The sequence below is a fragment of the Mesoplodon bidens genome, assembly GCF_964165515.1.
Source record: "Mesoplodon bidens genome assembly, chromosome: 2".
NCBI classification, from domain to species: domain Eukaryota; kingdom Metazoa; phylum Chordata; class Mammalia; order Artiodactyla; family Ziphiidae; genus Mesoplodon; species Mesoplodon bidens.
In genome coordinates this window covers 148,428,871-148,453,339 of record NC_138177.1, presented here as the reverse complement: position 1 = coordinate 148,453,339, position 24,469 = coordinate 148,428,871, and the positions used below count along the sequence as shown (strand labels likewise).

General features: G+C 53.5%; 3 protein-coding genes across 3 annotated transcripts in view; 2 read left to right on the top strand and 1 right to left on the bottom strand.

The window, feature by feature from the left end:
• The first annotated feature begins 321 nt into the window (after positions 1-321).
• Positions 322-5,283, top strand: TSPAN1 (tetraspanin 1). Its single transcript, XM_081226006.1, has 9 exons — positions 322-336; positions 517-649; positions 1,082-1,146; positions 3,508-3,714; positions 3,925-3,999; positions 4,097-4,195; positions 4,275-4,430; positions 4,530-4,613; positions 4,801-5,283. Exons 3-9 carry the CDS (start codon positions 1,090-1,092, stop codon positions 4,846-4,848), a joined length of 726 nt encoding a protein of 241 aa, XP_081082132.1. The 5' UTR covers positions 322-336; positions 517-649; positions 1,082-1,089; the 3' UTR covers positions 4,849-5,283.
• A 2,166-nt stretch (positions 5,284-7,449) lies between these two features.
• POMGNT1 (protein O-linked mannose N-acetylglucosaminyltransferase 1 (beta 1,2-)) lies at positions 7,450-16,827 on the bottom strand. The gene is made up of 22 exons (XM_081258734.1): positions 16,725-16,827; positions 16,089-16,258; positions 15,369-15,483; positions 15,115-15,233; positions 14,391-14,456; positions 14,187-14,300; positions 13,286-13,403; positions 12,994-13,092; positions 12,489-12,616; positions 12,074-12,144; positions 11,769-11,844; positions 11,490-11,573; positions 11,358-11,399; positions 11,093-11,151; positions 10,704-10,776; positions 10,493-10,621; positions 10,283-10,408; positions 9,294-9,358; positions 9,074-9,118; positions 8,579-8,714; positions 8,224-8,333; positions 7,450-8,124 (listed from the first exon to the last, which is right to left on the bottom strand). Exons 2-22 carry the CDS (start codon positions 16,206-16,208, stop codon positions 8,037-8,039), a joined length of 1,983 nt encoding a protein of 660 aa, XP_081114860.1. The 5' UTR covers positions 16,209-16,258; positions 16,725-16,827; the 3' UTR covers positions 7,450-8,036.
• A 3,329-nt stretch (positions 16,828-20,156) lies between these two features.
• The window catches only part of RAD54L (RAD54 like), a gene marked incomplete at its 5' end in the record, with an annotated part of 73,550 nt that continues 69,237 nt past the window's right edge, over positions 20,157-24,469 (top strand). Inside the window, one exon of the mRNA XM_081225998.1 lies at positions 20,157-20,354. Coding sequence (XP_081082124.1) covers positions 20,157-20,354 — 198 coding nt within the window. The remainder of the gene's footprint in view (positions 20,355-24,469) is intronic.

The window sequence follows — 24,469 nt, the reverse complement described above, 5'->3', positions numbered from 1 at the left end:
TGTGTGAGAGAGAGAGGGGGAGAGAGAGAGAGAGAGTGTGTTTCAGTACGTACTTCAGATGTTGCTCTGTTGATTGTTGCTGGGAGTCAGTCCACGCAGTTCAGAATGTGTGTGTGTGCGTGTGTGAGTGTGCATTCGAGAGCACTAGGAGGTGTTTGTGTGTGTGTGTGTGTGTGTGTGTGAATATACAGCTTGGGCAGATGTGTGTTCCTCGAGCACGCAGGGTGTGTACGACAGTATCAGCAGGTGCAGGGTAGGAAGCGCCGGTGCGCTGCCGTGGCGGAGGGCACATCTGGGGGGCCACTTGTCCCACCCCCAGACCTCTCTCTTCTTCAGGTCAGGAGGGGCGTTGCCCGTGGCTGGCGTTGCCAGGCGGAGCCCTGAGGCGGCTGGGGCTGTGAGGACGGAGCGCCAGGCAGCAGGGGGGCAGCAGGCGCTGGAGGAGGCGGACTAGCTGCAGGTGGGGTAGGCGGGCGGGCAGAAAGGAGGCCTTTAAAGCACCTGCCCCGCCCACAGGTGAGCAGTGCTGTGTGAGAGCCAGCTCCGTCTCCCCGCCTGCCCACTCACTGGCAGTTCCCCGGAGCTGCAGTTCCCTCTGGAGCCTCAGCAGATCCCTCTTTCAGAACTCACTACCAAGAACCCTCAACAGGTGATGGCATAGGATAGAGACTATCCCGTGAAGTGAAATCAATCTGGAAACAGGTTTGGGGAGCTGGAAGGGCCATGGGGAGGGTCTTGGAAGAGTCTAGGATTGGTTTCGGGGGGAGTGGAAAGCCCAGGATACACAGGTGCCAGGGAAGGGCATGGAGTGACCTTGTAGCGTGGGAGTCAGGCTTGGGGTGCCAGTAGAGGAACCTGGGATGTTAGGATTTCAGAGTGCCAGGTGTTGGTAGAGGGCCTGGGCAGTACAGAGGGATAGGAGCATCAGGATGGGAATTGGGAAAAGTCCTGAGGTGTCAGAGTTCAGATGCAGGAGAAGCTTGGTGATTATATGAGCCCAGGATGCTGGAGTCTGGTATGTCAGCCCAGGTTGGGGGTGGGGGCAGGGAGCAAGGTCCTAACACACACATCTGTCTCCCAGGAGCCACCATGCAGTGCTTCAGCTTCATTAAGACCACGATGATCCTCTTCAACATGCTCATTTTTGTAAGTGTGGGGGTTATGGGCTCTTCGGGGTTCCCTATAGGAGTAGGCCTTAACCTGAGCAGAGCTCGAACTGGGGAAGAGGAGACTGCTATGCCCAGACTCTTCCTGCAAGTTGAGGAGGTGCAGAAGTCTCCCCAGATGCTGAGTCCTGGTCCCAGTAGCAGCCTGGCTGCCACACAGTTGGGGTGGAGAAGGTTAGGGGCATCCTCTCCCTTCCAGGAAGCTTCAGCTCAGGCAGGCTTACAGCAGGGCAGGGTAGGCTAACAGGCTGGGGCCCCCAGTGAGGGGAAGGGGTTTGCTGAAGGTCACCTAGTGTGGAAGGAAATTCAGTGGCCTCTGTATGATGGGGAACCAAAAGCACAGAAGGCCCAGAGACATCAGAGCAGAGTGTCAGCTGCAAGCAGCCCTTATTCATTCAACAAACACATTGCCTAAGACTCTGTGCTGAGTGCTGGGGTGACAGGTGAGCAAGCCCTTTCTCTGCCCTTGGGGATCTCAGGTCCAGCAGGCCAGATAGGCAGACAGTTTCGACATAGTATATGTGGTCTTAGCACAGGGGCCCATAGGAGGGGCTTGAACCCTGCCTGGTCAGAGAAGACTTCTAGGAGGAAATAGCTGAGGCTAGGAATTTGCACTGAGTGAGGGGGTTGGTAAAGCATGCAGAAAGGCCCAAAGGCAATGAGATCAGATATTGTTCAGAAAACCAGGAACAGATTATATAGGGCATGTTTGAGGAGCTGAGCAATGAGGCATGAACCCTAGAGATGGGGAGAAATGGACAAAGTGGACAAAGGACAAGGCCCTTGGATGGTGGCTAAGGGATGGAAGAAGGGGCAAGGGAGACACCATCTTGGACATTATGACCACGTCTCTGGCAAGAACAACCTGGGGGATATCTCACAGGCAGCTGTGTACCCAGTGGGGTTGCAGCTCAGGATATTTGAAAGTCATGTGCCCATAGGTGGTTGTTGAAGCCATGGGAGGGGTGAGAGCACTCAGGGAGAGTGAACTCCAGGAAACTCAGCTTACAAGGGATAAACAGAGAAATGGCCACCAGGAAGCAAATGAAGAAAGAGCAGCAGGAAGCAAACCAGGAGAGCGAGCGAGGTATCAGGGAGGTCAAAGAGGATACGCCCATGACTAAGCACGTCACCAGAGACCTTGGAGCCACATGAGAGTGGGTTAGAGTGAGTAAAAAGGGAGGAAATGGAGACATGAAGTATAGATGAATTTGGAGAAACTGGGCTGGGGGTGAGTAAACTCTGACTCCGATGTGGTCTGTGCCTTGGGCTTCCTCTGGTTTCAGGGAACTAGACTTTATCCATGTATCTGAAGAAGGCAACAGGATTGCAGGGATTTGGAGAGCAGGGACTCTGGCCCGAGCGAGTTAAAGGCAAATCTGGTTTGGTTTCTGCCTCTGCTGTCCTTGCCTTGCCAGACTGGGCAGGGCAGGCCTCAGACTCCTTGAAATTTGACCCTGTAGGCTAAAAGCCCAGCTTTCTGTCCTTGGGCAAACATGCCTGGGATCCACCCACAATCTGCCACCTCACTCCTGGTTCTAGCCTCAGTTTCCATAGCCAGAAAGTGGGGACTGGACACCTAGGCAGTGTCAGGCTGATTTATCCACTGAAGCTCTGGATCAGCAAGGCTTTGCTCTAAGAGATATGGGAACTGGGCAGTGCCCTCCTCCCCAGTCTAGGCTTCAGGATTCCCTCTGAGCTGGGGGTTGAGCCAGAGAGCCTCTAAGAGCTCTGGCTGTACTCCCTCTCTGGTGCCTCAGTTTCCACTTGGGTGGCAAGGAGAGGTCTAGGCTGGTTCTGGAGGGGAGCCAAATGGGGCCTTGGGGTGGGTATCCCTTCTCACCACCACCCCCTCCAATGTTGGGAGCAGGTGTAAACCTCAGCCATGCCTCTGTTGCTATGGTGACTGTGGAGATTGCTCAAGGCTCCCACCCCCGTTTCCACCTATCAGAGGACAGTTGTTCCAGGCACCTGGAGGGGGGAATGGAGAGGGGGGTGGGGTGGGGAAGCTGCTGGGGGGGATGTTCACCTACTTTTTTCACCCCTAGCTATGTGGCATGACCCTGGCAGCAGTGAGGGAAAGCCTTGCCCCTCCCCCCACCCTTCAGCTATTTCTGGAATCCCTGATCCCATTTATATCTGCCTAGGTGTGCAGCCTGGTGCTGGCTATGGATATTCCAGCTCCCGTCTTTCTGGTTCTAAAGGATGTATTTCCAAGATGAGTTTTTAGACTCCATAGTCAATAAAGGGGGAAGTTTCTCGTCTCCCATCTCCCTAACTCAATTGTGTGGTAGGGAGCTGCTTGATGGCACTGTTTCAAGGTCTGCCTCTCTGTCTCCAGCTGTGTGGTGCGGCCCTGTTGGCAGTGGGCATCTGGGTGTCAGTCGACGGACCATCCTTCATGAAGATCTTTGGGCCAGTATCATCCAGTGCCATGCAGTTTGTCAACGTGGGCTACTTCCTCATCGCAGCTGGCGCTGTGCTCTTCGCTCTTGGTTTCCTGGGCTGCTATGGTGCCCAGACTGAGAACAAGTGTGCCCTCATGATGGTGTGTCAAACCCAGCTCCACAGGCCCGTAACCGAGGCCCAGGGTCCCTCACCCTTGACCCCAGGCCCTGGGGATCCCCAAGCCCTGCTCTGGACTCCAGGGGCCTCAGCCAGTGGGGCCCCTGACTTGTTTTCATGTGGGGGTGGGTTAGGGCAAGGAATGCATGAGGGACTGTCTCCCTAAAACTCAAGATTCCTGTTCTCCACTCAGTTCTTCTTCATCCTCCTCGTCATCTTCATTGCTGAGGTTGCAGCTGCTGTGGTTGCCTTGGTGTACACCACAATGGTGAGGAGGGGGGATGGGCAAGGGGGGACAACTGGGCAGAGCACTGCGGATGGCCACCCTCCCTACCAGGCCCTCAACACTGACCTTCCCCACCCAGGCTGAGAACTTCCTGACGTTGATGGTAGTGCCCACCATCAAGAAAGAGTACGGTTCCCAAAAAGACTTCACCCAAGTGTGGAACTCCACCATGGAAGGGGTAAGGTGGGCTGGGGGAGATTTTGGGGTGAGGAGAAATAAGCAAGGCCCCACTGACCACCTCTTTTCCTCATCTTCAGCTCAAGTGCTGTGGCTTCAACAACTACACAGATTTTGAGGACTCTCCCTATGTAAAAGAGAACCACGTCTTTCCCCGATACTGTTGCTTTGACCGCGACAATAGCACATTTGTGGAACCCTGCACTGAGGCCCATGCCAAGCACCAGGAAGTAGAGGTACAGGTTGGCCTGGGAGGTTGGGCTGCTTTAATGGCCTCGGAGTGCTGCATGTGAGTGGGGGCAGCTGCTGACTATAGATGTTCTCTCCCCTCCAAGGGTTGCTTCAATCAGCTTCTGTATGACATCCAAACCAATGCAGTTACCGTGGGTGGTGTGGCAGCTGGAATTGGGGGCTTGGAGGTAAGGAGGAGAGGGGGTTGGGGCAGGATATCCCACTGGGCTCAGGGCTGCTTGACCCATGTCTGAGGCCTTCCTGGAAGAGACAGACTTCTAACAAAGCTTCATGTCGAATGTCTGGGGGCCAGGGGACTAAAGCTTAAGGACCCTGATCATGTTTCTTCCTCTCTGCCTGTTCCTTTCTCATCAGCTGGCGGCCATGATTGTGTCCATGTATCTGTACTGCAATCTGAAATAAGTGGGCTTCTGCCTCCGCCACTGCTGCTGCCATACAGGAACTGGGAAGAGGCACCCCAGCACTGCCAAGAGGCAGTGATCAGCATGGGGACAGGATCTAACAGTGTCACTTGGGCTGGAGTGGGCCTGGGGCCAAATAGGTACCACCCCCTTCAACCTGTGCCAGACTTGTCCTTCCACTGGTGGTGTTGGGGTCCACCTATTTCAGAGCCTCTAAGGTAGCCAATCCTCTTGCCCATTCCTCCAGTCTGTTTCTTAAACCCTCGATACCCTCTCAGGCCATGGGGTGGGGTGCTCTTGGTGATCCCAGTACTCCACAGCGGGGATTAAAGGCACTGCACCGGTAGCATGAGCATATGCAAAATCAGCAGTCACCAGGCAGATGTGTAGAAAGCACTTCAGAACTCAAACACCCATTAAAATGTTTCCATTTGCACTCTTTTTGTGCATCCTTCAGGAGAGGGACCCATCATGCCTAAACTGGCCTCAAATTCCTGTGGGGCTATTGACTCAGAAGGCTCCTAGAAATGTAGCAGAATGGAAGTAGCATGGAGGTGGGTGGCTATTTCTCACCTTCATTTGGATGCCAGGCCTGGGAGGGAGCCTAACAAGGATGGCCAAGAGGACACTGAGGGAGGAAGCAGGGGCTGGGCCAGTCTGCAGTCCTATAATGTGGGAGGACTCTGGCCTGAAACTGCCCTCTCCTGGGTAGGAGCACTGGGCTGGAAAACTATGAAAATAAAAAGCTTGTGCCCAAGTGGGGGCAGGGAGAGCAGAAATATTGCCAGGGCGATGGAAGAGGGTCATTCCTTAGGCTCTGGGAAGCCCTCCAGAAGCCCCCGTCAAGGGACCCAAGCTGCCTACCCTTCTCATGCAGGCACAGCCCCCCACCTGTCCCTGCTTTGGGGATTTCAGGAAGAATTTCATTTACTCTTGGTCTTGGTTGCCCAGGGCTCTATAGATTTGATCTCTTATTGAGTCTTAACCACCCCCACGTTCCAAAAACTGGGCCTAGAAAGGCCAAGTGACTTGTTCCAGGCCCACAACCTCCCATGAAGAGCTGAGCCTGGATGTGGGTCCAGGACATCTGACTCCAGAGCCAGGTGGGATCCTGGCTGACATGGGAACATGATTTACTTTTAGGCCAGAATGTCCCAGACATAGATCTGATTGCTGCTGCAGGAGACATAGCACTAGGGTGGGAGGCTGTAGCCAGAGGATATGGTGTCTACTACGAAGCAAAGCCCAGCCTGGCAAACCAGTCCTCCTTGCTTGCCTCTGAGCCCTGGATTCCTCTTCCCAGGTTTTACTAGGGAAACCCAGATCCATCACCCCTCGTGAATCCAAAAAGGAACTGTGACCTAGCCAGTGCAATACAGTGCCTGAGAGCTGGTCTGAGGCCCAGATCAGCAGCCTGCTGGGAGGATGGGCAGGTAGAACACTTAGCCCCCTCCCACCTTTACCACCTTTCTATGCCTCTCACACTACCCCGCCCCCAGGCACCTATATAGAGGCTACAAGGGATTTGTCTGCCCTGGGTGGGCCTCCTCCACCTCATTATGAGCTAATTGTTCCTCAACCTGGCTGTTGTGGCACCTCAAGTGCTATCTCTACCTCCAGCAAACACTGAAGCCACATACCACCCGTGCCATCTCCGAGCGGGGCTCCAGGCACCGCTTGGAGAGGCAAGGGCAGAGAGCTGGTGACAGGGCAGAGTTCCAGCCAGCTCCTGCCTCCCTGGCCAAGGCTCTATATAAGGAGCTCACGAGGCTCACTTTGCAAGGGCTCTGCAGGCAGACCCCTTCTCCAAGTGTCCTACACTTACTCTCTTGAACCTAAGTCCTTCACAGATTCCTTAAATGTCATGCCCTCTGCCTTGGGCTATCTCAACCACTTCCTCTGGACAATCTCATCCATTTTCTGGTGCTAGCATGACTAACTTAGATCTTCCTGACTTCTCTGGATCACTGGTTGGGTGATCTGATGAAAATGATGGCTTTTCTCCAGAAAAATGCCCAGATATGGAATCTGCGTACAAAGTACCCTACGGGCCACAGACACGACATCCTTGTTCCTGTGTCTCCACCTGCAGCCCAGTCCTCACTTCCTGAATGATGCCCATTCAGCTCTGTCTCATCCACTTCCTTCCCACCTCCACGACACTCACCTGCTCTCTATCACCGCCCCCATCCCCAGGTATCCCTTTTTGCTCTCTCTCGCTCCATTTTTGGGGACAGGTGCCCTGGCCCAGACACGAGCTAGGCAGGAAAGAGCCTGATGGTTAATTAAACAGTGGTAATGGGGTATAGGGTGGCCGCTCTGAGCTCAGCCCCAAGTAGGGTGGGGCAAAGGTCAGGCTCTGTTGTTCTAGGGTAAAAATATTGCAGTTTGAGACTTGGGCGTCCCCTGCTGGCCAAATGGCCCCAAATGGAAGATAAACCTGTGGAGGACAGTAAAGAAAACTTACGTCCGTCATGACCATCCTCTCTCCCACCCATCTCTCTCTCTGTCTCTCTCTGTCTCTATGTCTCTCTCTCTCTCTCTCTCTCTCTCACACACACACACACACACACACACACACAGAGTCACAAGACAATCCCCAGAGCTTTTCTCCTTTTTTAATCAATGACCACCTCATCCAGCTTTGGAAATCTGGACAAGGAGGAGGCTGAGAAGAGGCCTGGTTCAGTGTCTGAGGGTCTCTGAGTGAGTCTGCATCAGCAGGTGGGCCCCTGCTGGGCCTGTCCATGGGTTGGGCACAGCAGTTTCCTGAGTAAGAGCCTGCCCCACCCTCAGGGCAGCACCCCAGTCCAAAAAAAAAATCAAGGCCCTACAGGCTTCCGCCTGTTTCCAAGGCCCTCAGGACAGTCAATAAATAGGTTAGATTCTGAGCCAGGCCTGGGAGGAGGGAGTATACAAAGGGCAGGATCAGCTGCCCAGGGATCCCAAAGATTCCCAGGTACTATCCTGCCCTTTCCCGACAAGGAAGTAAATAAATAGACCTCCAACTCAGGAACAGGGATGTTGGAGCAGGGGAACCCTCCCCTGGGAGTTAGTAATTAAGTCTCATGTTAAAAACAAACCAGCCCCAGCCCCTGAGAGTGTCTACAAAATCCTACAGGATTGGGTGAAGGGCTAGCCTGCCTGGGGGTACACAGTACCCAGCCCTGCAGGGTCCTGGAGGAGGTCTCATGTCTGTTCTGCAGCTCCTGGGGCTCCCTCCTCCTTTGGGGGTGGCTCCAAGAAAATTGGGGTGATTGATGGTGGCTTCTTGATTCTGGGAAGATAACAGGAAAACGAATAGGGAGGAGGTCATTAGCTACGTCCCCTAACCCCACTAGTCTTCCATTTCCAAGGACAGAATAGAGTCACTCACGAGTAGGGGGAGGCTGGGACCCCCACCACCAGGAAGTGGTTCCTCTTCCGAAACAATCTCCACAGGCCCCGGTGGTTGCCACGTACATCCAGGTCCCAGATATGGAGGCACTGGTGGGGGTGGGGTGGGGCAAAGGCAAGAGTCGGAGAGCTGTGGGGAGGGCCCTTGGCCACCCTCCTCTCCTCAGCAGCCTCCTCGGTTTGCAAGAGGTAGCATCTTCAAGAATATGGATTTGTAAAGGGGCTTAGAAGAGAGGCTCTGAGTATGAAGAGAAGGTTCTGAGGTGGAAAATTCCAGAAAGGCTCCTTGTATCTTGGGGAGGGGTATTCCTGGGGTAGGTGTGGTACTGAGGCACCTTGGCAAGCTGGGTCCAGGTGGTGAAGTCATCATCCTTCTCCATTCGGATAAAGGCCACATAGGTGTGGCCCTCTGTGTCTGGCAGGAAAGAGTCTTCACAAGGGTTCTTGCTGTGGTCCAGAACCTCAGCTTCACTGTAGCAGGGAGTGGGGGAGAAAGGCCAAGACAGGGCCCACCTCATGAGTGTGTCACACAGGCCCTGCGCTTTTAATGCTCTCCTGCTGCCATCTTGGAATTCTTAACATTTGTTGTTTTGGGGCGTTTTTTGGCACATGAGGTCTTAGTTCCCCAACCAGGGATCAAACCCGTGCCCCCTGCATTGGGAGTGTGGAGTCTTAACCACTGGACCACCAGGGAAGTCCCACTTAATAATGTTTGAACAAGGGACCCTGGTTTTCATTTTGAAGTGGGCCCCACAAATTATGGGGCCAAGACTCCCAGTATTTGACTTCTCCTTACCCCCTGCCTCATACCCCACTGCCCTAGGCCATACCTGAGCAGCCTGTGAACTTCCACTTCATACGCTTCTTTCTTCAGACTAAAGGAGAGGGAGAAATGGGTCAGGGGAGGGAGTAGCCCCTCAAGGGATGACATGGAGAGTGGGGGGCGGCAGGGCTGGGGTAAACACACAGACCGCAGGGCTAGTAGGGCCTGTCAGGCACTGGTTATCAAGGCCCCTAAATATCCTCCCCTTGGCCGTCCCCAGCCCCCACCTGTCCACGTTCCTCAGCTGGACACCTGGAACCGTGTTGAACTTGTGCTTCTTGAAGTAGGCCTCCTGGAACGGATGTGAAGGTGAAAATCAGGGCATTACACTGTCTGGCCCACACCTGCCCGCTGACCCACCACATATCCACGAGGTCCACAAATGAAGTCCTAGATCTATAAAGGTCCCTCTGGCTCCACCATTGCCAGAGAGCTCATGCTCATACTGGCATCTCATGCTACTGACCCCTGAGCTAGTCCTTGTCCCCAGTGGCTCTCCCTGGGCCTGCTGTTCTAGGGCCACAGAAGCCAGGAATGGCCCCTGCAAAGGGACAGTCTGGACTGGGAGGGAGAAAACTGCTATGACTAAGGTACTAAGGGTGAGGGACATGAGGTCACTCCCCGTCCCTCTCGGAGATGAGTGGGGGTCTTGTAGTAATCAGCCTCTGAAGGCCCTTCTGGCTTCTAGGAGGTTCCAAGCTGGAAACTCTCCATTCTTTACACTGGGTTGTCTCAAGGCCTCCCTGGCTATAACTGGGGAGTGGCCCTTTGGACACAGCGATGAAGGGGTGGGGACCTGGGGCCCTCTCTGTTCACTTCAGGCTGAGGCTTAGGCCTCAGCACTTGCAAGGACAGGAGGGGGCAGAGTTTGCTGGGCTGGACGAGTGCGTGGCAGCAGAAATATCCTCCCCACACCCACAGTCTAGTGCTAAGAATAGTAATGATAAAAATAATACCAGCTAATCTTATATAATGTTTACAGTCCAAAGCATATTATACATATTAACTCATTTAAACCTCATAACCTCACAACCCTATGAGGTAGGAGTATTTTTATCCTCATTTCACAAATAAAGAAACTGAGGCAAAAGAAGGTAAGTAATTTCCCTAAGGCTACATGGCTAGTGAGTGGCAGAGCTGGGGTTGCTCGAGTCCATGTTCTTGCCCCATCTACCACACTGTGCCCTATGCCCCAACACCCCTGCCTCCCACTCACATGGAAGTAGCCATTCATGTTGAGGCCAACGATGCCAAAGTGGTAGGATCGGGAAATGTCAGGGATGATGCACTCTCGGCCTCGGCGTTGTTCCGGCATCCGCATCCACATATCCCAGTCCCAGAGCTGGGGGCGTGGAAGACTCAGAGAGTTACAAGGTTCCGAGCTGGTAGGGGACTTCAGCCCACTCACCCTACCCTGCCAGGGTACCTTTTCCGGTGTGGGCCACTTGGGCTCAAGCTCCTCCTTGTACAAGGACTTCCTGAGCACCCAGCCCAGCCCAGGCATGGTCTCCACGCGGTACAGCAGTGCTGGGTCCTCAGCCGTGTGTTCATACCCCTGGGGACAGGGGGCCGTGATGGGAGGTATTAGCTCGGGGCCTCTACCAACTCCACAGCTGACCCCTGGCCACTCAGCCTACCTGGTCATTCCAGGCAGAGATACAGTACAGGCTGTCGTCCTCCTCCAGCAGGTGGATGGATTGGCTCAGGAAACTGAGAGGCAGGGTCCAGGGGTTCAGGGAGGGGCAAGGACAAACCCAGTCACACAGTGATGCTGGAAGAACTGGAGATGGGACTCAGGAGTCATGCCTCCTTCCTCCAAAGCCCCACTGTCTCCATTCATCCTTTCTACTCTCTACTCCAGCCCCAACCCCCGCCAGCCTACCTTTGCTCAGGCTTTTTCCCCACTTTGGAGCTTGCTTCCTCTGGAAAGCTTTCCAAGACCCCTCATTGCCTTCCTCCCTGGAGACCCAGTCAAGCAAAGCGGCCCTACGCAGCTTGGAGCTGCATGGAGGGACACTTTCCTCACCTGAAAAAATCCACAGCGATGTCCAGGTCCTCCTCCAGAACCACAGCAAACTTGGCTTCCTGTAGGGAGTGGGGGACAACATAATCCCAAGGGGGACTTTCTCATCCCGTCTCTTCCACCTCCATCTCACTTAGGCAGCACTACCCCCATTTTCCACATCAGGAGGATGAGACCCAGAGAGAGGAAGAGCTTGCTATATAATAAGACCAGACTTATGCCCATGTTTCCCCTCTCTAGGTCCAAGAGTTTTGTCTTTACTACTCACCGGAAACAGGTTGAAAGTGGCAGTGAGGCTGGCCTTGTAGTGCTGGGTGGGGAGTTAAGAATAGGGCACGTGAGCTCTGGGGTGGACAGTGGGGCCAGGTGTCCACCCCTTTCATCCTTGCCTAGGCGGTACCTGAGACACACGGGCGTTCTTGATGCTGATGGGAGTGTGCTGGATGCCCCTCAGACCAAACAGCGCCACCACGTCCATCGGCTCCTAAGGGACATGGCCGCTGGTCATCATGTGAGCCACCCGCCCCCTGCCCACCTCTGCAGGCTCTGACACGCCAAGCCCTGCACATTTCATGGCCCTTGCCCGGGCTGTCTCCCTTGCCAGTCCTCTGTGATCATTGCTAGTCAGCACCAGCAACCCTGCACTCTGCTCCGCCCAAAGTCCCCAAGCCCCACTCACCTCATAGTAGCCATCGATGAAAACTGTTATCATCTGGGGAGACACCCCCTGGGCTGAGAGTAGAGAGCGCAGCATCCTGGGGAGCCCAGGGTTGGATTAGGCCTCTTTGTCCCCCCAAATCAGGACTCCCCTGTGCTTACAGATGGGCCCAGATTCTCCATGTTCACCCCCAAAGGTGAATGCACCTAGAATCTGTTTCTGTTCCGCCCACCTCAAGAGTTCCCCCTGCAGGTACATGAGCCTCGGGTTCCCACCACTGAGCACCCTCCTGTTCAGTGCTGGATACAGCCCCCTCCCAGGCTCACCGGTACAGGTAATTGGGCCGGTTCCCCGCAATGACAGCCACAGGCACGTTGAAGACCTTGTTGTCTGGGAGCTGAGGGAGAAACAGTGTTCAGCTCTTGCCTCACTCTCTCTTCAAACTGGGATCCCCACCTGGGGAAGAGTCTTGAGGGAGAGGGAGACTCAAGGGAAAAGGCAGAGGGTCTTCCCTGTCCTGGCCCCTCCACACACTCAGCCCAACTCCAACTCTAGGCCTTTGCTCACATGGCTTGCTCCTTCCCCGCAACCAAGACGCCCCGTCTTTCAGAGCTCAGTATAAATCCTCAGCTCCTGGTTCCCTCCCAGGCTGGGGTAGGGAAAGCCCAACCTAGACCTTTCCTGGGGCCCCTTGCCAAGCTGGGAAGGAGTCCGGGCCTCGCTGCCCAAGGCCCCACTCACCGGGTCAGGGCTGAACTCGATGGGTGTGGGGTCCTTGCAGCTGCACACACTCCCATAGCCCTCGACTTTGCTGCAGAAGCGGTGGCGGCGACGGTTCAGCTCCGTGTCTGCCCAGTGGCACTCTGCTTCTGAGGGAGGGATGAGGTCAACAGGATGAGGGCACGAGGCTAGTGTGGTTTGGAGAACACCAGGCACCCCGTCAAGAATAGAGCTCCGGGGCTTCCCTGGTGGCACAGTGGTTGAGAGTCCGCCTGCCGATGCAGGGGACACGGGTTCGTGCCCCGGTCCGGGAAGATCCCACATGCCGCGGAGCAGCTGGGCCCGTGAGCCATGGCCGCTGAGCCTGCGCGTCCGGAGCCTGTGCTCCGCAACGGGAGAGGCCACAGCAGTGAGAGGCCCGCGTACCGCCAAAAAAAAAAAAAAAGAATAGAGCTCCGTAAAGAGAACCCAAATGCCTATCCCCAGCCCAGGCACTGCCCTGGAGCCCAGCGCCCGCTAACCCCACCTTCAGCTGAGCTCAGCGGCACATCTGTCTTCAGTAGGACTGGATCCCCCCAGGAGGAGAGGGCAGGTGACTTAGAATGTTTCTCCCCGAGGACAGGACCTGGCAGGGGGCAGAAATGAGGGGCAATGGGGGCCCAGGCTGCAGTTCTGGAGCTTCTTCCCATCTCCCCGCCCACTTCCATCCAGCCTACCACCACCGACTCCTATCTGCCCCCCAGCCCACCCCAGCTCCTGGAGTTCTGCTCCTCCCAGCCCCTCAGTACTACAGGGTGGATGGCCTACGGTGCTGGCACCTCCTTTTCGTCCCACGAAGGCCCAGGTGTCCCTCCAGCCCAGGGCAGGGCCGGCCTGGCTGCCTAGGCTCCTCAGCAGAGCCTTGGCTGTGTCCTTGAGGTGGAAGGAGCCCTCATCCTGGGAGACCAGAAAAGGTGGTCAGCCTGGCTGGCACAGCTCCAGCAGACCTAGGCTCAGGGAACACTAACTACATGTCAAGCACCATGTAAAACCTTGTACTTAAATTAGCTCATTAAACTATCACAACCACCCTTTGTGGTTACTATCATTTCCCAGATAATTAAAGGCTTAGACAGATTCTGAGAATCACCCAAGGTCACTAGGCTAATTAGTCCTTAACACGATCCCACACAGTCTGCACCTCTGTCCCCTGCTACCTCCCTGCCCTCTTCTCACCACCCTTCTCCTCCCCTCCCTTATTCTGCTCCAGCTCCACTGGCAGCCCGGCTGTTCCTCAAGCACACCAAGCACCTTACCAATCCAGGGCCTTTGCACTTGCCATTCTTTCTATCTAGAATGCTCTTCCTCCAGATATTCACATGGCTCACTCCTCATTTCCTCCAGCTTTCTGTGCACAGGTCATGTCCTTACAGAGGCCTCCCCTTTCTAAAATGCACCCCCATCACCCTGTCTCCCTTGCTTAATTTTCTTCATACAAGTTATCTTTTCCTGACATTGTAGATTTATTTGGCTGCTTTTTGTTGATCTTGCCCTATTGGTGTAAACCCCATAAGGGTAGGGACTCTGTCTTGCTCTCCATTGACAAGGATAGGATTGGAACCTGCTCACCTTCCTCCAGAGGCTCTTGCCACTATGCCATATTAGGGGCACAGAACCCAGGGCCATAAGCAGGGCTGGAGCTAGGGGTGTTGGGAATGGGGCCAAGGCAGAGTCACTGACCTTGACGGTGCAGATGAGCACTCGGCCAGGGGCCACCATGTTGAGGAACAGCACCATGGCCTCATCCTCATGAGGCGAGTACGTGTCAAACACCCGCTTTGCCATCACATGGCCCTGGCAGGAGACACACCTCTCGTGAGTTAGTGTCACCAGCAAGGAGGGATCAGCTTTGGCCCTCTAGGTCCCCTACCCCTAGAACTTTACCGTGGCCTGGTTGAGGACGATGACATGGATGCCCCGGCCCTGCTCCCGGGCCTCATCCTCCAGCACCTACAGGGTAGCAGAAACGAGGTCAAACTCTTCACTCTGGCATTTGAGGTCTCTCTGTCTCATGGGCACTTAAAAAAAACAGCTGCATGAAACAAAACCTCCCCTCCTTCCTCTGCTTCTGTTCACACAGTTCTCTTCCAACCCAGCCTGAAGGCCATCTCTTCCAGGAAGCCTCCATAGCACCCCCATCAAAAGAGATCCCATCTTTCTACAACACCCCCCAGGCCCCCGCCAGCCTTCACGACTCTTAGAGCCCTTGACTATCTCTGCCTCATGCTGGAGGTATCACCGTCTAACAGATGGAGCCCCTCAAAGTAGGGCCAGGGCTGACTACCTCCAGGTTCCCAGTGTCCAGGACAAGGCCGAGGCCAAAGAAGGGACCACGAAATAAATAAATCACTGAATTAACTGCCTACTAATACTAATGATCACTTTTGATAATATCCCACTACATATAATACATTTCACATACCTTACATTTAATCCTGACAAGCAGAAATCATTAGTCCCAGTCTACAGATGAGGAACTGAGGCCTCCGAAGTCACACAGTTAGAAACTGGCAGAGCTGCAGTTCCCACTCAGGCAGTGGACCCAGAGCCAGCGGACCATACCGTAAGTAGAATGGAGTGACCGTACACTAGACACCAGCCCACTCACCGTAGTGCCATCCACTGCCACGTACACTTTGCTGCGGCTTGAGTATACCTCCACATCCAGGACCCGTCGGGGACCACTGCCTCTGCGCCGTGGGGACTCCAGTCGGCCCAGGGACTCATCTGTGGGTGTGTGACAGGTCAGGGAGATGGTCCCTCCAGCAGTGTCTCACCCCTTGGGATCTGCCCACCATTTCAGCCACAGGATCCCAGAGGACGCCCCCTCCACCACCAATCCCATCCTCAGTCTGGTCCTACCATAGTCTTTTTCTGGCTCCGGGTCTTCATTGGCCTCACTGATTGCTCTCCGTGTGTCCAGGATCAACTTGATGTTGACAATGACGGTCACCAGTAGGAAAAGCACAGCTCCTGTCTGAGGGAAGGGGTGGGGCAACTAAAGAGGGGCACCCCCTCCAGATCACTGCGGGTCTTCCTGAAAGGAGGGCTCTGGCTGGAGCAATGACACAGGGAGAACCTGGGTTTTGCCTCTCTTCCCTCTGTCTGACCAGCTCTACTCCCCAAGACCTGGGTTCAGTTGCACGACCACCTCCTTCAGGGACCCTCCCCTGACCCTTCCCCCTTCATCAGGGCGCTCCCTACCCAGAACTCCTGTATTCTTCCATTTGAGCCTTGATTCCCTTGGTTCCTCCACAATTAGTTCCTAGAGAGGGAGCCAGTCCCAGAGAACCACGCTGGGGATCAGAAGACCTGGGTCCTAGCCCTGACTGCCTGACAGGTGTGGGTCCTGGGCAAAGCCTTCCTGATCCAACTTCAGGTTTGTCAGAAGCCTAGGAGGTTGTACTTGGGTCCTGATTCCAGAACTCTGGACCCAACCCACTACCTGGTAGGGACATGAGACAAAGAGGTTTCCCACCCTCTTTCCAGGGTGGGGGCAGCCAAGGTAGGTCCCAGTGCCCATAGTCTAGGCTGGGGTAAAGCTGGGAGGGAGCCCCTGGGAGGTATGGGACACCTCTATACCTGACAGAATCTCCGCAGGGCCCGCTGGTTGGTCAGTTTATACTTCCAGGTAAGATACCAGCTCCGCTTTTTCCGAGCCCCAAAGGGCTTGATGAGGGGGCTGGGCTTCCAGTCGTCCATGCCGGATTGGGCGGTCACCACTGTCCTGGCCAACCCATGCCTTCAGGAATCTGAAGAGACCAGAGGGTCACATGGGGTAAGGTTTTCCTCCCAAAGTCTGATGCTTTCTTGGGGAGATGAAGGAGGACCCCCCAGTAACTCTTCCTTGCAGCATCCATGCTGTGTGACCTGGGAAAAGTGGCTCAACTTCTCTGGAAAGGAAACCTTCACAGGGGTCCGATCACCTGGAAACTCCCCTGGGGCTGGGGAAATTGACAGGACTGCCCATTGTCCCAAGGCTGGAGGCCAAATAATCGGCTCTCAAGGCTTATCAGTCCCTACAAGAACCAAGCCCCAGGCCTTCCTAGTCCTAGGGTGAGCGAAGGGCAGCAACCCCCCCCATTCTCCACCCCCTTCCGCCCTCGCCCCCTCTTATCTGGCCCTGCTCTTCTCCTCCCGGGCCTTGGGCCGCCCCAGCACTCGGGGACCCGCCCCGGCCATGCCACCCCTCCCGGACCCCCGCCCAGAGACACTCACGGCTCAGGGGGCCCGGGCCCCGCTCGGGCCCCGCTCGGGCCCGCACTGCTCGGCCCGGCGCGCCGCGGCCTCCGCCTCCTCCATGCCGCTCGCGGCCCCGCCCCGGCCCGGGCGGCCCGCCTCCCCGCTTCCGCCGCCGCCGCCGCCGCCGCAGGGTGAGAGGGCGGCGGGAGGCGCTTAGGGCGGCGGCTGGTGTCTTCCCCCAGCGAGGGCCGCTACTGCTCGGTCCCTCGGCTGCCTTGCAGCTGGCTGGCCGGGTGGGCGGCTGGGGGAGAGCAGCTTCCCCGCTCCCAACACTGCGTGGTGGCAAACCCGATTGGGGTCGGAGTCCTAGAGCCTTGGAGTAGACGGCAGGGCACGCCAGGGTCAGAGGGGCTACAGGCCTCGGACCCAGATACCCCTCCCTTTGCTTGGGCAAGGCTGCACCCAGGTCTAGAACATGCGAGGCCACTGAAGACTGCGGGGGAATTAAAAACCTGGTTCTACCACCCACCTAGACCTTGGGCAAGTCACTTCAACGTCTCAGCCTAGGTTCCCTTCTCTGTGAAATGAGTATGACCTCATATTGACGCTTACTCCATGGCGGTCACTGTTCTAAGTAAGCATCTTACTATATTAACTAATTTAATTCCACAACAACTCCATGAGGTAGGTACTGTTACTATCCCAATCTTTTAGACAAAGAAAATGAGGCCCAATATCACGAAGTTGGTAAAGCTAGAATTCAAACCCAGGCAGCCTGGCCCCAGATTCCACTCTTAAACCCTCACTATACTGACAATAATAACACTTATAGAGTTTAACACATGCGAAGCACTTAGCTTAACATAGTGGTTCTCAAACTTTAGCTTGCATCAGAATCACTTGGAGGACTTGTTAAAACAGATTGCTGGGCCCCATTCTTAGAGTTTTTGATTCAGGAGTCTGGGGCAGAGCAGAATACTGCATTTCAAAAAAGTTTCTAGGTGATGGTGATGCTTATTTGAAGTGAGTGGGTAGCCATGGCACAGTTTTAGGCAGGGAAGCAACATAATCCAATTTAAGAGAACATTTACTGTTTTGTGGATAACAGATGAAAGGGAGACAGAAGAAGCCAGAAGATAGGTTAGATTTTTTTTGAGCTCTCCATATTCCATCTGCTTCCGGAAATGGTGGGATGGTATCCCCAAAATGTTAACAGTGCTTGTCTCAGTAGTTGAGGCAATCAGTGATTTCTCCTAACAAGTATGTGTTAGAATAGAAGAAATCCCAACACATTTTAAAACGGCATTTTAGAAAGGTGTCCCGCAGGGTTCCTCCCTGACCCTCTTCTCTCCTCAAACTCACTCTCCACAGAAGATCTCATCCACTCTCATGAGCTCTCTGACCATCTAGATTCCTAAACTCATATCTGCAGACTTAGCCTTTCTCCTGAGCTCCAGGCAGACCTGTGTTCAACTACCGGCTGGACATTCTCATAGGTCCCTCCAACGTAACTCCTGCTAGAATCAACTCTTCTCACTCCCAGTCCTCTTCTTGTGTTCCCTTCCTTCATAAATGGCATCAGATCAAACAGCTGGGAGTCACCCTCGATTCCTTGTCTCTCTCCAGCAACCAGTCCAGGTCTGTTTGCACCACATACAATGGCTAGAACATAGGAGATTCTCCATAATATTTTTTGAAATCATTCGTTTTCTGAACAAATATTTATCAAATGCCAGTATAAACAAATGTTACTGGTCACCAAGTCTTGTCAATCTTACCTCCTAAAGAGTCCTCCTCCATTCAGGTCTAATTCTTTTCCAACCTTACCACCAGCCACTGTCCAGGCCATTTTAGTTTCTTGTCTTCTAGCTGGTCTCCATGACTGCAGATTTTTACCCCTTTAATTCTTTCTCCTTGCAAAATCCAGAGTATTTTTTCAAAAAGGCAAATCTGTTTTGTAAATCTCTGATTTAAAACCCTTCCATGGTTCAAGGCATACTAAGGAAAAGTATGTTACTTAAAATTACAAAGGTAACAAGCTGAAAAATAATGATAGAAATGTATAGGGCCAATGGAAGAAGGAAGTACAGAGTGTGAGGTAGATCTTATTTATCATAATAGGAAGTCAGTAGACAATGCTTAAAATTAAGACATAGTGGTATAAGTCTATTGTGGAGTTATGAGTATAAACACCAGGAAAAAATGGCTGAAAGTGGTTGCCTCTGGGGAGTGGGACTAGAGGTGGGAAAGAATAGGTTGTGGTTACTATCTTTTCATTATAAATCCTTCTGTAACCATGGGCTGGAATTACGTGGATTAAAAACCAAAATCAAGGGGCTTCCCTGGTGGAGCAGTGGTTGGGAGTCCTCCTGCCGATGCAGGGGATACAGGTTCGTGTCCCGGTCCGGGAAGATCCCACGTGCCGCAGAGCGGCTGGGCCTGTGAGCCATGGCCACTGAGCCTGTGCGTCCGGAGCCCGTGCTCTGCAACGGGAGAGGCCACAACAGTGAGAGGCCCGCGTACCGCAAAACAAAACAAAACAAAATCAAGCCAAAGCATAAAATGTTTTTTAAGGATCATCATTGCCCATAGACTAAAATCCCAGCACCGTAGAACCATCTTTTATAACCTTTTTACTCAAAGTGTGGTCCCTGGACCAGCAGCATGGCCATCAGCAGGGAGCTTGTTAGAAATGCAGAGCCTCAGGCCCCACCCCAGAGTTACAGAATTGTAATCTGCATTTTAACGATTCGCAGATAATTCATGTATGCGTAGTCAAGGTTAAGAAGCATCAGTTTACAAGATGAAGCATGATATAGCCCTCTTCAGCTTCAATACTGGTTGCTCCTTTAGTCTAAATTTAGTTGGCTACACTGGATGTGTGTGTGTATCAGTGGCTAACTAAATTCCAAGCACTGTTTAAGATCCAGCTCCGCTACTCCAGGAAGCCTTCCAAAACCCTCTGTAGTTCTGTTACCAATGTTCCTTAAAATCCCACATCCCTAGCTGAGGATGCTTAACCTCGTTCAGCAAACATTCATTGGGCGCCTGCTGAGTGCCTGGCTGGACTCAGTGTCAGAGTCAGGAGAAGGTGCTGAGCTCTTTCAGGTGCATATCCAGCATCGCCCAGCCTTACCCGTTCCGGAGCCAGAGGTGTGTGCGCAGCACTCGAATGTGTAAAAACACACACACACACACACACACACACACACACACACACACACACACACACACACACACACACACACACACACACACACACACACACACACACACACACACACACACACACACACACACACACACTCTGCGCGGCTTTTCTGAGTGTTACGGCGCCCTCCTCCCGCCCCCACACAGCGCGGGCGGGGACCCACCGGTTCCGCTCTGCACTAGCTGCTGTGAAAGGAGGACCCCCGGGAGCGGGATCCCGGCGTCCGGTCGCCCAAACCTGTTCAGGCTTAGGCCCGCATGGAGGGGACTGCGGAGTCCCAGACGCCTGACCTGCGAGACGTGGAGGGCAAGGTGGGCAGGAAGACCCCTGAAGGGCTGCTCCGCGGGCTGCGAGGCGAGTGGGAGCCGGGAACCTCTGGCGCCCTGCTGCTCCCGGGGGCGCCTAGCACGGGCCACAGCCTGGGGGACAAGATCATGGCGCTAAGGATGGAGCTGGTGAGTGTGGGCTACACGGGCCAGGGGCACGGAGTCTCCAGCATGGGGCCGGAAGGGATGGACTCGCGTCCCCAGAGTTGGGCTGGAGAGGAGGGAGTTAAAATTCCCCGCCTAAGTCCTCAGGATTCCTATCAGATCAATCTTTAAGCCCTGGGGTCCATTAATTGCATTCCCCACGAAGGGTGAGTGGAGTATTGATGGGCCCTGAGCACTGGGGGTGGCAGGCTGGGGTTTTTTCAGTTGGTTTTTTTTTTGCCAAATAATTGGGAGGGGAGAGGTGAGCATTGGGAAGCACTGAGAACCTAGCACAGCACAAATCTTCCCCCTCTCCCCTCACTTTGGGGCCACCTTTGCCCCCAGCCACCATTATAGGGCAACCAGTTTTTTCTCCTCTTGCAAACTGGGCCCAGGGTTTGTTCCTCAGAGGCTCCAGTATCCACCACAAGACTCAGCACAGAAGAGATCTGGGTGAAAACTGCCTGGGCTAGGGCCACTAAAAACATCCTCTTTCCCCAACATTCCCCCACACCCACTTAAAATATTTGAAAGTTCCTAGAACCTTAGCAGACACAGAGTAGCAGCACCTGCAGTGTTGGTCCCATCACTGCAGACTCAGTCTCCTTCCTACCAACCCCCAAGTACACTGGATATTTGAATCTCATCTGCACTTCCTTGGGGAGAAGAGGAGAAAACAGGCACCCAACCCCTTCCCTGTTGCTGCTGGTCTAGATTCAGAGCCAAAAGGGCAGTTGGGGCCTCCCAGGCTCCCTAGGGCCCTGATTCTGTTGAAGGGGGTGATTTACACCTGCCACCACTTTGCGGCCAATTCTAGGGAACTGAGGAATTGCCAGCCACTTTCCGGCCCAGAACCAGGAGCCCACAGTGAGTGTGTCAGCTAACAGGTCTTCCTGGAGCCCCACTGTGCCCAGCTCTGTGCCAGGCTGAGGGGTGTGTGTGTGTGCGTGTGTGTATGTGTGTATATGGAGGGGGTGCCTTTGGGAGGGAGGTCATGGGCGCTACCTGAGAGCCTGAGAGGCTGGGAGGAGAGATTTGTGGGCAAAGCAATCAGGAAAAGCTCCCTGGGGGAAGGATTTGAATGCCATATGTGCACTTGGCCTTGAAGTTTGGAAGCTATTGCCAAATTCTCCAGAGTAGGGCTGTAACTGTGCCCACCTAAGGGAGGGGTCTGGCTTTGCCTCACTGTACAAACTTTAGCTCAGGGCCCAGAAGGAGCTAACTTAGAATGTCTTGCTTTGGAAACTAACTTTCACCAAGTGCATGTGCCAGGTATCATGCTAAACATTTTACAAGATATTCTCTTAGTCCTCACAGAGATTTATTAGGTACGTGATATTTTATAGATGAAGAAACTGAGGCACAGAGAGGTTAAGTAACTGCCCAAGTCATACAGAAAGTAAAAAGCAGAGCCAGGCTTTGAACTCAGGTGATTTGCCTACACTTTACATCTTCACCATTGAGACCTGCTTTGTGCCAGATGCATTAAATGCCTTTCATGTCACTGGAGTGAGAAAAGCAGTCATTATTTTCCCATTTCACAGAGCAAACATGCTTGCAGGTGTTAAGGGGCTTGCCTGAGCTCATACTGGGAGGAGCCATGCCTAGTCTCTCTGGCTCTAACTCTTTTCTCTCTTTGGTGCAGATTACCTGTTCGTAAACTTTAAGGGGTACATTTTACTTTTGATTGGGTCTCTCTGCATTCCTGACCTAGCCTGGCTTGGGGCCCAAGGCTGCCCACGAAGAACTCAAGGGAGGGAGCCTTCTGGGGTCCAGCACAGGGAGAGGCTCCCTATGTGCCCCACAGATTCCTACTCCATTCCTTTCTCCCTCCTTGGCAGAGGTATCTTAGGTTTCTTTATGCACTCTGCCCTACACACTGGGTGGCACCCAGGGGGACAAGGGTGGGGCAGGGGGTTTCCCCTGGAGCCGCTTGTGGCAGAACTAGTCCAAGCCCTCTAAGTACTGTCCTTCAACTGTCCCTCACTCAGCTTTCCTGCAGGGAGGGGGCAGGCCTGCCCTTGAGGCCAAGGTCATCACTGCCTCTAGGCCTCTCCCTCCCCTACTCAAAAGTTGACTGAACCAGACAGACTCCGGGATTTGTGGGAAGGGGAAACAATGGCAACTTCCCCTACTTAATCCTCCCACCCAGAGAACTGTTGCTATGACAACCCACCCCCACAGAGCAGTTTGAGAAAAAGCTTTAGGCAAGGAGAGAGAAGGCATGGGTTCAAGTCCTGGCTCTGCTCCTAAATCATTTTGTGATCTTGAGCAGAGCCCTGACTCTCTTGGCCTCAGTTTGTCTACCTCCTGGGGGAGGGGGCGAGGGGAGAGAGGGGTAACAATAGTCTGGGAATCTCATTCTAAAACCAGGGAGCTAGGACTGAGATCTGTAGGCTTTTATCCCAGGGCTTGATTTAGATTGAGCCATGAGTGAGCCATACTTGTGATTTTAGGGCTGCTCAGAGGGTTTGCTGTGTACATGTTAAGGGGAAGAATGGGGAACCTGAATCCCCCTGGGAAGAGGATTGGGTTGGAGTGGCCTCTGAGGCTGCATCTCTCCTGAGCTGTTTATCCCCTTTCTGTTTCCAAAGAGATGGTGTGAAATGACTATTTCTTTTTCTGGCAAGAAAGCCTTGCTTTCTTCTATTCTGGGCAGTGATGCTGTCAAAGTCAGGGAATCCCACTGTCACAGGACTATAGAATCTGGTCCTCAGGTTCATTTGCTGCCAACATGATAAAACCCAGCCCCCTGAACCCTGGGATTAGCAGAGGGACCCAGGATAGTAAAGGCAAGAGAATCATAGAACTGAATCTGACCTACCCAATCCTAGGCTAAGCACCATAAACGAACTGGGCAGGACCTGCTGCTCTCAGGGTGCTCATAGCCTGGGTTAGGGAAGAGAGAGACAGACTAGCCACTCTGGCACAGGTGCTGTTGGAACTCAGGGAGGACTTTCTGGAAGAGTCTTCATTATAGAGTGACATAGTCAGATTTGTGCTCTGGAAAGGCACAACTGAACTGGAGAAGACAAGCTGTTTCTTCTGGTTGGAATGACTCTCCATGGCTTTGTCTGGCTAAGTTCCACTTGACCTTCAAGTCTCAGCTCATGTCCTTTATTCTAGGAAGCATTTCCTTACTTCTCTGGTTATGGTCCTCTAGGTACCCACAGCTCTCTGTCCAGCATTTGCATCCCCTGGCATTTTCTGCACTGCATTTTAAGTGCTTGTGTTATTGTCTTATCTTAACCCACTAGACTGTGAACTCTCTGAGGGCAAGAAATGGTGTCTTTTCTTGCTTTATCTACACAATGCCATGCCTATAAGAAACACTCAATCAATATTGTTCCATGACTGAATGGCTTAATTCCACCTTAAGGAAGTGTAGGGAAGACTTCCTAGAGGAGGTGGCATTTGAGTTGTGCCTTGAATAAAGTCAGTGGGAGTTCCAGTTCAAGATGGCACATTAAACACATGCATTTACCTCCATTCCCCCCTGAAACTCCACTAAAAGCCAGTAGAAAGATTATTTTTAAAGCCAAGAAGCCATTATGATAAGAACAGGAGAGAATATGATAGGAACAAAATTTTGGAAGCTGAAAGCAGAAGGAAGAGTAGTAACTAACTTAGTAGACTTGAAAAAAGCAGAATTCCAAGCCAGCAATGAGGAAGGTTGAAAAGCAACCCATTTTGCACCTCAAAGGTCTCAGGAGTTGGTCTCAGATATTTCTAGATCTGAGAGTGCAAATAGAGCTGAACACAAAAGGGTTGATGAATGTCTGTTTAAGCATCATACTCGGGGGCTTCCCTGGTGGTGCAGTGGTTGGGAATCCGCCTGCCAATGCAGGGGACATGGGTTCGAGCCCTGGTCCAGGAAGGTCCCATGTGCTGCAGAGCAACTAAGCCTGTGTGCCACAACTACTGAGCCTGTGCTCTAGGGCCTGTGAGCCACAACTACTGAGCCCGTGCGCCTAGAGCCTGTGCTCTGCAACAAGAGAAGCCACTGCAATGAGAAGACCACACACCGCAACGAAGAGTAGCCCCTACTCACCGCAACTCGAGAAAGCCCGCGTGCAGCAACGAAGACCTAATGCAGCCAA

Bases quoted from the DNA above. Each gene is read 5' to 3' on its own strand.
- TSPAN1 (XM_081226006.1), top strand. From the start codon at position 1,090: ATGCAGTGCTTCAGCTTCATTAAGACCACGATGATCCTCTTCAACATG. The intron at 4,196-4,274 runs GTAAGGTGGGCT...CCTCATCTTCAG, and splicing joins GGAACTCCACCATGGAAGGG to CTCAAGTGCTGTGGCTTCAA. The intron at 4,614-4,800 runs GTAAGGAGGAGA...CTTTCTCATCAG, and splicing joins CTGGAATTGGGGGCTTGGAG to CTGGCGGCCATGATTGTGTC.
- POMGNT1 (XM_081258734.1), bottom strand. From the start codon at position 16,208: ATGGACGACTGGAAGCCCAGCCCCCTCATCAAGCCCTTTGGGGCTCGG. The intron at 10,622-10,703 runs GTAGGCTGAGTG...CCCTGTCCCCAG, and splicing joins TCTCTGCCTGGAATGACCAG to GGGTATGAACACACGGCTGA. The intron at 8,715-9,073 runs GTATGGCCTAGG...TCCCTGCTACAG, and splicing joins GAAGTTCACAGGCTGCTCAG to TGAAGCTGAGGTTCTGGACC.